Source organism: Brachyistius frenatus, unplaced genomic scaffold, assembly GCF_029030835.1.
Source record: "Brachyistius frenatus isolate BFR_SWC_R1_liver_20210118 unplaced genomic scaffold, ASM2903083v1 Contig_214, whole genome shotgun sequence".
Classification (NCBI taxonomy): Eukaryota; Metazoa; Chordata; class Actinopteri; family Embiotocidae; genus Brachyistius; species Brachyistius frenatus.
The window spans coordinates 116,859-127,500 of record NW_027210813.1 but is presented as its reverse complement, the minus strand read 5'-3'; the positions used below and the strand labels follow the sequence as shown (position 1 = coordinate 127,500).

The 10,642-nt window shown below is 46.7% G+C and overlaps 1 protein-coding gene across 2 annotated transcripts in view; it reads right to left on the bottom strand.

The window, feature by feature from the left end:
* The window catches only part of trhr2 (thyrotropin releasing hormone receptor 2), an 11,207-nt gene extending 6,310 nt beyond the window's left edge, over window positions 1-4,897 (bottom strand). Inside the window, exons 1-4 of one of the 2 annotated variants that reach the window (XM_069719434.1) lie at window positions 4,349-4,897; window positions 3,367-3,499; window positions 2,782-2,933; window positions 2,316-2,457 (exon numbers count right to left, since the gene is read on the bottom strand). In XM_069719434.1, coding sequence (XP_069575535.1) covers window positions 2,316-2,457; window positions 2,782-2,933; window positions 3,367-3,499; window positions 4,349-4,731 — 810 coding nt within the window. In that variant the 5' untranslated portion in view covers window positions 4,732-4,897. The remainder of the gene's footprint in view (window positions 1-2,315; window positions 2,458-2,781; window positions 2,934-3,366; window positions 3,500-4,348) is intronic. The other variant, XM_069719435.1, reaches the window with a different exon arrangement.
* Window positions 4,898-10,642: the final 5,745 nt, after the last annotated feature.

Sequence of the window (10,642 nt, the reverse complement as noted above, 5' to 3'; positions counted from 1 at the left end):
AGATCACTCAACTCTCTCAGATTAAAACTGTGCAGCCGGCTCACGCCACGCTCTTCATCTACAAACACAGGACTGCCATTCTTCAGCGTACACAAGTTTATCAAACTCCCATCAGATTAAGTTGCTCTATCGCAGGATGAAGGAGGAAGCGTGAAGTGCCCATTGAAGAGCTGAGAGGGAAATCATCTGCAGTATTAAGCGCACTTCAATGTAAATCCCAAATCACATTATGCAAATCTTCTGCTCCGAGATGAAGCCCCTTGAACGCACCAGATTAGCATCTTCGCTCTGCTCTCGCACAAGAGTTCAGCCGTGTGTTCACGCAGAGACGAGCGTGCACACACACACACACACACACACACACACACACACACACACACACACACACACACACACACACACACACACACACACACACACACACACACACACACACACAGAGCACAGAGACAACCTGAAGTCTGGAGGTCTGCGTGGGAAGACGATGCAGCTACGACCCGTCAAAATAAAAGATCTGTTTCTTCATGTATAACCTCAGAGGGTCATGACCTCTGAAAACTGCCGACACATTGGGTTTCCCCCTTTGTCTCTTAGGCTCCCCTTTAATAGAACTCATGAGCTCGTGGTTAACACCGTTGCTAAGCAACAGCAACATGGAGGGCGTCTAGAAGCCACAGAAGCTAACAGTTTAGCAAGCTAGCATCCGGATAACATAAGGCAGGAAATACAAAGGTACAACAGAGGGAGAAGATGAAGCCGTTGGAACATCAACATTTTCTTCAGACTTTTATCTAAGTTATGAAGAGAAACGCTACGTGACTAAAACTACAATATATCCGCTGAACATCCAACTAAACATGAACCTCCGTGACCTCTGACCTTTCTAGAAATGTCAGCAAACACATTCACAACAAAGGAAATCCAGGAATTAACCTGGTACCAACGGCGAACCGGCAGCAGAGGAAAACGGGCTTTTACAAAGCTAATGTTCTGAAATATTCTGAAGTTTAAAAAATCAGCGAATGCTTCTGGCTTTGAGAGGAAAAGGCTGGACATAAAAAAGTTGATGCTGAGGAACACAAAGCTGCACGATGTCGGAGCTCGCTCGCCTGCACGAGCATCGAGACGTTTTAATTGGAAACTGTCTGCGGACGGCAACGGATCCGCCCACCGCAGGAAGCAGGTAAAAGCTCGGCCTGTCATGTGTGCAAAGAACCGAATTACACGTTTTATCTTCCTCCTCCAGGTTTACAGCAGGAAAACATGGAGGTGGAGATTCAAGAGGAAAGCATCAACAAAAAGTCTCTAAAGTTGAACTGCTTTCACGTTAAGTTCACAAACAGAGTAAAAATGTCTTTTTATCAGACGAGCCGGGTTCATCTGGTTGATGCTTTTCTCCTCCGTCTGTCACTCAACAGGTGGAAATGCTCATGAAACCATTTATCACTAATAATATTACTCCATCTTTTTTCTCCTTGAAGCATAAGTTGACCTTTTCTAAAGTCCTGTGAAAATACCAGAACATCTCTGCAGGAACAGGGTGAGTTTTCTCATCTGGAAATCAGCGAGTGGTCGTTAGGGCGTCGCTGCGAGGCGTCCTGTTGGGATTGTGAGCTTTATGGAGGTACTTTTGGGTCTAGTTTATGCAGCATAAACGTTTTGTTGTTAATTGTTCATTTTTTGCACTGCAATCAAACATGTAAAAATATATGAACTGAGAAGAAAATATTTGTTCACAGTTTTCTTGGTTTTTGGTCCCAGACTTGAGAAATCAGCATTTGAAAAGAATATTTTGCTTCTATAAATGACTGTCTGTATATCTTAATGCCAAAATGTTCATAAAGACATTCATAAAGAAAAATCTGTCTGCTGCAGCTTCTCAAACACAAGTCGACAAAATGTAGAAAGAAAACGAGTCGCGTCTGGACTGAAAAGAAACGTTATCGTAACCGTACTGAGTGGATAAAGGCAGATGAAGGGAGACGCTTTCTAGACCGAACTGCCTGAGCGAACGAGTGTATTCTACATCACGGAGACAAAGACGCGCTGCAGAGCAACACATGCAATCTGCCAGAGAGACGGCTCTTCGAGGTCAAGAAGCCATTACCACCGCCACGTGCCTTCAGGGCCTCGTAACGGCCGGGACAACGAGAGGGCAGCGGGGACATCATCACCACGCCGTTAGGAGGAAATCATCACCTCCATATTCCCAGCAGATCACGGACGAGGCCGGGTCACGTGACTGAAGCACAGTGATTACATGAGAGGGGAGTTCAGGGGAGGACGGGAGGGTAAATGTGGGATGAGGCGCCGACCTGCTTCCTGGAGGACAGCGCGCTCTTCAGCCGACCCTGGCGACCCGCCTTCCCCGGGTCCGGTGCCTCCCGGCAGCTCCGGCGCAGCGTGGTGGCGCTGGCGTCGGGGTGGTTGGGCAGAGGGCTGCAGGGACACACGCAGCTGGTTAAAGAGATGATTGGATGAACAAGTTAGGAGGTTTCATTACAGAAAGAAGTTCTAAGAACAGAACAAGAACAGGACGGACCACCTGAATTCATAAAGCAGCACATAGCTGGTCGGTGCTAGATCGGATCAGCCGCAGGGACACACAAAGTCTACACTGCTGTGATTGGTTGGTTCACGGTCAGTGACCTGGTCCCTCACAGTGATCCCAACCCTAATCTTTATCCTCCCACAACGGATTAACCAATCACAGGCAGAGCGTCCCTCCTGCCGATCCAATCCAGCACCGGCCCGTAGCGAGGTAACGACGTGATGTCGTACCTGAGGTAGAGGATCCGCGCTATGAGGGCGTACAGCACGATGGCGAGGAGCAGCGGGATGACGTAGAAGATGGCGAAGTCGATGAGGTAGATGGGCAGGTAGAGCTCCCGCTTCACTTTGTAGCCGCACTGCACGTGTCCGTCGGGGCTCACCTGAGTGTCACAGACGAGACGCCGTCACACCAGCAGGTCGTCCACATCTCAACGTCAGCGTTAAATGAGAAACGGCACAGAGATCTTAAAAAGCTTTTCACCCTCTGCTGCAGGTGCTGTGTTTGTTAACTAGAGTTTAGCAGGTTTATAGAAGAATCAGCTGTTAGTTAGCTTTGTTAGCTGGTTGTTAGCTTTGTTAGCTGTTAGTTAGCTTTGTTAGCTGTTAGTTAGCTTTGTTAGCTGTCAACACTGAGTTCTACTGGGACCTTCTGAGGTGTTAAAGGAAAAACATTCGCTGCACTGTGGCGCCATGGCAACATGACAACAGGCCCGTTAGCAGCGCGTTGAAAGTGGGCAAATTTTCTCACCTCAACAACACAATCGTGTTGTACTTGAACGAGCAACACAAACGTCCTGCAACGCAGCGACCAACCTGAATGTCCACCAGGAAGAACCACAGCATGCAGTACACGCAGGTGAAGATCCAAACGCCGGCGATGATCCGTTTGGCGCGGGACACCGTGCACACCGTGTGAGCCTTCATGGGATGGCAGATGGCGATGTACCTGCACGAGAAGAGGAAACACAAAGTCAAACCGACGCTCAGATCTTTTGTATTCTTTACATCTTGTGGAACCACTGAGCCGTTAATTCAATGCTCAGATTGTTAGGAAGCGCGGCGGGTGTGTTGTGTGCCTGCTGAGTGTGAAGCATTTCATCCATTATTCATGCCGCAGGTGGCACGGAAATTGAAACTACAGATGATTACTGTGGTTTGGCTGTGAGCTTGTTTCATTCTTCATCTCTTGCGCTCCGGCTGCAGAAGGAGAAGGAACGCAGACCGCTGACATACGTAGAGAATCTACTCTCACACACTGTTTTTTAATGGATTCAATTAAAAGTGTTTGAGGCGTTTCCACGCTGGAGTGTTGTACATCCAGGGACGAGGCCCCCTGATGCTGCTGACACTAACATAGATGCAGCATGAGTTGTTCTTCTTCTGGAAGCTGCAGTTGAGAGTTTTTACAGCAGGATCGATAAGGTCAGTGTGACTGTGTGACCTATCGACAGGTTTGATGAGTTGGAAGTTAAATGGTTTGTCTTCTCTGCGAGCACTTACTGGCAGAGTGTGTGATTTTCAACAGGAAGTGATCAAACATGGTCGTCGTGCATTTACAGGGAAATGATGACCCCAACATTTGAGTGCATCACCTACGAAAATACGAGTGTCGATCAAAACGTTGTGAGACTCCTGTTGCAGGTGAACACTGTGGCGCCATTTTACCAAATCAAACAGACCAACAAAGAGCCGCGGTTTGGTGCACAAACATGAGCAGCAAACATACGGGAGCTCTCGGACCTGCGATCTGCTCCAGCTCCCCCCAACACCCTGCTCTCAGTTCGGCCCTCCTCACCTCTCCACGGTGAAGGCGGTGATGGAGCAGGACGACACGTTGATCCCCAGGTACTGCAGGTAGGTGATCCCCAGGCACCCGGCGTGGCCGAAGATCCACGTTCCCGTCAGACTGTCCGACACGTTGGGCAGCCCCGCCGCCACCAGCACCGTCAGGTCGGCGATGGCCAGGCTCACCAGGTAGTAGTTGGTGGGCGTCCTCATGTGGCGCGTGGTGAAGACCACCAGGACCACCATGATGTTGCCCACGATGCCCACGCTGCACACCAGCAGGACCAGGAACACCGACACCGTCGTGTACTCCAACGACTCAGAGACGGCGACGCTGGAACTCAGAGAGATGTTGGTTGGGGTGTCGACTCGGGAGCTGGCGTTGTCGGTCATGGCTGCTGGAGGTTCGTCAATCAACGCTTCATTTGATCAGAGATGAGCGACGATGGCCGTGACTCCGAAACAGGTTTTTTCCTTCTTCATCTAGAACAATCACTCTCATCTGAAGCGGGTCGAATGGATTCGTCACCACGAGGAAGAACCGAGTCCAAGTTTTCTTGTCTTTCTGTCGTTCACCTTCACCGTCTCTTTCCTTAAAACTCATGAGTGGAAAAGACGAGCGCGCTGACTGCAGTCGTCCCAGGACGTCTCCGCTCCGCTCAGCCCCGATGAGTCACCTAGAAGTAGAAAAGGAGTTCAGTTAATTGGACAAAGGGGATTGAATTGAGAATGACCTCTGGGCTGGTTTTTGGACTTCCATGTGTCATTGTCAAACACACAGCAGGAACATCACTCAGGTGTCTGCAGCTCCGACCACAACCAGGTTAGAAATGCTTGTACGGTCAGATAAAGAGGTGAACGAACAATTTAAGCTGCGAGGAAATTTAGTGCTGCAGCTGCAAAAACTTGTTCAAGAAAAAGATCAGCAGTGAGATTTTTCTCTTCCTCCTGAGTATTTTTTAAATGATGAGACGCTGCACAGCGCTTCAGGAACAGCAGACTGAGCCTTCGTTCTCTAACAGTCTGCGCTCCGGATGAGATGTTGGAGAGCTTCCTCTGAGATTCTGCTCCGTGTTGACGTGATTCAGAACGTCTTTTCTGCACATTTGTCTGCTGCACATTGGTCGTGCGTTTCGTGACCTGGAGAACGCTCTGCTTCAACCCATAAATCATATCATTCTGCTGTAGGGGATAAAAAGGCTCTGGCTTGTTTGGTTTTCTTAAACCAGACGCATTCGTCCTGGTCAGCACCATGTCCAGCATGCAGCCACTGGGTTTTTGCAAAATAGTGCCATTGGGGGAAGATTTGGGGAGAAAGAGGTGACAAGAACCACACTGACCTGCCTTTAATGCATCTTTAATGCAGGACCCAAACCTTCCCACTGTCAACAGGTAGGTTGCTGCTCGGAGGATGTTGTTGTAACCAATCAGAACCATCAGTGATGTCGTCAACCATCAGTGATGTCATCATCCATCAGTGATGTCATCGTTGGTTTGTGAACGTTATGAATCCTCCAGTTCAGATTCTGTCCGTCACCATCTTGATAGTTCAGAGCGGTTTGGAGCAGGAAGTGACCATATTTGGACGAGCTGTGGGAGGAGCCAGCGGTGGATCCAGAGTTTTTTTTTTAGAGCCAGCCCACAGTGGCCCTCAGTGGTATCGTACGTTAAGGTATTTCCACATTGGCTCCACTCTTATACAGTCTGGTTGGGACCTCTTCATACCGGTGTGCAGAGGAAGAGCGATGACTCCTTCAACTTCCACGTTAGCATGTGAAAACTTGACGGAGTGAAAACTGAACTGAAGAAAGTTTCATTTCACCTCTCCACCAATTCTTCCTCTTCATCTGTCCATTAGATGAGGAGAATATCAGATGTGTCTTCTTAAAGTGCACGTTTCGCACTACGATGCTGCTGAAGGTCGGTAAGGTCATCCTCTAACGGTGTCCTCACAAAGTTCCTCTGCAGGTTTAAGCATGGAAACCAGCTTTAATACGTGTATGGACATTAATGTGATATTCAAATGAACCTCAAACTCTGCACTCAAGGCGTAAACACTCAATAAGTGCATTAAGATCATTTTAACGAAGCTCGTGGTCACTTATGATGCCTCCAATTGCATTTCTGATGAAGGTACAGCACATTAAAGACATTTATTAAACCGTAACTGTTTTAAAGGATTCTGAGGTCGTCTGAGGACAAAATATTTTTCATCCAAAGAATCCCCACGTTTTTATTTTTTACTGCTGAAATCTAATTAACCAGCATGCAACACTGTGAAAGTCCACGAAGCATCTGTTGCTCTTTACACACACACACACACACACACACACACACACACACACACACACACACACACACACACACACACACACACACACACACACACACACACACACACACACACACACACACACACACACACACACACACACACACACACACACACACACACACACACACACACACACACACACTCACACTCACACTCACAACACACACACACACACACACACACACACACACACACACACACACACACACACACACACACACACACACACACACACACACACACACACACACACACACACACACACACACACACCTCCTGAGAGCTGCCTCCAACAAATTGAGGTGGACATGAAATGAACAGTAATCTAGTTCCCGTTTTCGTTTGCTGTCCCGCTGCGTCCACTCTCAGCTGACCAACCATTACTTCCTGTCATTCTGCAGTTTAGTACAAACATCTTTCTGTTATTAGAACTTAATAAAGTACTTGAGACCTGACGTAAACATGGACTGCACATGTTAAAGCATGTTATGAAGCCACAGCTAGTTAGCTTAGCACAAAGAACAGGCTGGAAAAAGAGGCCCGATTGTGTCCATAAATTTGTCGTGTTTTTTACGTAAGCCTGGAAACAATCTGAAAGTTTGAGAGTTTAGAAACATTTTAAAAAATATGTTCTGATGTGTAAATTGAAGAATAAATATCTTTTTGCAGCTCTTCAATCAAACTAAAGCTGATTAGTATCACACCAGGTTGAACAGTCAGTATGAATCCTCCAGTTCAGATTCTGTCCGTCACCATCTTTGCTTGTTCGGAGCGGTTTGGAGCAGGAAGTGACCATATTTGGATGAGCTGGGGGAGGAGCCAGAGGTGGATCTGACCGATCTGATCGGAAACCTGACGATACTACGTCCCGCCCACCGATAGCTGTAACCTGACTGCACCACAGGCCTGTCAATCAAACAGACACGCCCCCAAAAACAGGTCTTCTTGAATCTTCTTTTCTAATGAATGAGGGATTATTTTCAGATGGACCTCCAGAAAACTAAGAAGAAGGAGTGACTTTAGCTAACAACACCGAGATAACTGATGGACACATTTTATTCACTTTGGATTTGATGAGAGAAGTTGAATGGGAGTCTATGGAGCCGGAGGCTTTTTGGAGCCGACCTCTAGTGGCACTCGCTGGTATTGCAGCTGAAGACACTTCTGGATCAGAACCATCTTACAGACCTGAAGCTACGAACACTTTTATAAACAGTCTGTGGTCCAGACATCACCAACTTATCTGCATGGGTTGCCGTGGTAACGAGGCAGCTACACAGATTACGCAGCTTTACAACGTACCAGCAGACAGTTGAGATGTGCGTCAGTCCTGAGTTCATCTTCCTGTTTATTTCTTAGTGATTTCGGACTCCTCTTGGTTCCTTCTTCAGCCTTCATCCTGTGTTCTCACTAGCCTGTCTTACTTCTTGTAAACCAGCCTTTTTCTGCTCCCTCTACATAAACGCACGACACCATAACTGTAAGTGCCATTGATCCTTTTAACTTCTCTGTACAGAGGTCAGAGGTCAGATCACCTCGACTCGTTTCCTTCCACTAAAGCAGCGTTCAGACGATCCGATTGACTCATCGGCGCCACGTTCAGAGGAATCTACCTGCAGGTATCGATCACCTGTCGGAGCCTCCAGTTTCCTGCAGAGTGTTGCTGACTCAGCAGCTCTGCGATGGTGGGAAACATCACAACTGAGTGACAGACGTCAGATTGTTTCTCAGCATCACATCGTGGACTGCAGGTTTCTGAAGGGGGGCGGAGCCTGGAGCTCTAAAATCAGACCGCCAGGTGATCAATACAACAAAGCTTCATTACTGATCCAGAAAAAAAACCACAAGACTCTGGTCAGTGAAAATCCTGAAGAAGAATAAGGAGGACGAGGAGTGTCTCTGAACCACGTCTCAGGAGGGACACCCCCCCTTTCAAACCAGATCTGTCGTCTGAAGCAGCAAACGAGACATCATGTGTTGGTATGAGGGCTCTGAGTTTGTAGCTGTGAGTGATTAATCCTCCGCGTATCGACCCTGAACACTGCAGCTTCTTATTGTTGTGAATCCACTGATTTAGTGGACGACTGTCAGAGCGAGTTTTTGTTTGTTAAGACTGAATCTCTCTCAGAGAGACTCACATTCACACACATGCCACGACGTTATCACATGTTTACTACTGGTTAATCAGCCGTGGCCACGCCCCCTCATCAATACCCCTCCCCCACTCTCCCACCTAATGTCATTATGCACACAGACTCTCCTGTTAAAGCTCTGGTTCTTTTTAAAGCTTCACCAGCTCTCGTTATCTAAGAGGTGGATCGATGCACTAATGGAGCACAAACCAAGAAAACTGCACCGTCGTCGCATTCTTCAAACGTTCAGTCTGTGAATTCATTCATAAAAAACACGTTTAAAATGGCTCCTCGTAGATCTGTGGACAAATGTCACAGAAAACAAGTGCAGAGCTGCTGTTCATCATCTTCTACAGCAAAACACTCAAACCACAACCAGAGCAGAACATGAAACAACAACAGAAGTGTGAACGCTGTTTAGCACTTTATGTGTTTCCACTAAAATTAAAACAAACAGAAGCAAGTTTCAACTCTAATGTTTTATATTCTGGATCAAAGAAGTCTTTTTTATGCATTAAATGGAACATCTTACTGAACTCTCTGTGATCTTCAGGCCCTCAGGCACCATGGCATTAAAAACCGGTACTATTCTGTAGTGGAAATCACTGCATGGGCTCAGGAACACTTCTGAAAACCATCGTCTGTGAACACAGTTCGCAGGTTAAAACTCTCCAAAAAAGAAACTTGTTCCCTGACAGACCTCCTCTGTGCCTCTGAGCTGACACTCTCACTTCTTCCCTCCTCTTTGTTTCAGTTTATTTAAATTAAAGAAACACGGCATTGTTTCCTGTCTGAGTTCTGCTTCACTTTTTCCTCTCAGGATGCAGTGATCATAAGAATCTGAGGTCAGCACACGGAGGATGAAGCCGTTAGAAAGGCGCAGCGGACCTGCAGCTGCTCTCCGGCAGCAGCGAGGACGATGCCGAGTGGAGGTGAGTTAGAGGATCGTCTGCAGACGTAAACAGGAACAACAGCCTGATTCTGCTCCAGTAACATTTTTAACATCATCAACTTAAATATAACTCACATTTTCTCACATTCTGCTGCTTCCAGATCTGAATTAATCCAGAAAACTGAAGTAATTAAAGACCTGATGTTTTGTTAGACACAGAAAATTAATGAATGACGACAAGCAAACAGACCGGAATGTAAACCTCTCATTATTCTGTCTCATTTACAGGATAACAAATAAATCACTTACCTCGTCAGTGTCATCTTCATCCAGTCTTCTTCAACCTGTATTTCTCCTCACGAAATAAAGTGTTTAATCTTCTTCCCTCTCTCTGTGTGTGTGTGTGTGTGTGTGTGTGTGTGTGTGTGTGTGTGTGTGTGTGTGTGTGTGTGTGTGTGTGTGTGTGTGTGTGTGTGTGTGTGTGTGTGTGTGTGTGTGTGTGTGTGTGTGTGTGTGTGTGTGATGGTTAAAGGATGCTCGGCAGCTCAGTCATGCTTTAACTGTTGTCTACATACTGTACACACACAGAGTCCTGCTGCTCCTCACTGAGGTCCGTCACTCACTCACACACACACACACACACACACACACACACACTGATAGAGGAAGCAGCGCCTTCAGAATAAAAGCATGTCTTGTAATGTTTTATTAAAAAGAATTAAACCAACAGGCTCACATGTGCTTGTATGTCAAATAAAATACAAACAGAAAGTGACTCAATAATAACAGAAGCTGCTTCATTTGTTAATGTTGTTAAATTTGTTTTTATCAGCAGTGTTTCTGTCAAACTGTGAGATTAAAATTATTATTGTGGTTCAAATAACTCTTGAATTTATATCGCTGCCGACAGTACATATACGACAAATTACAGTAGAGTTTTGATGT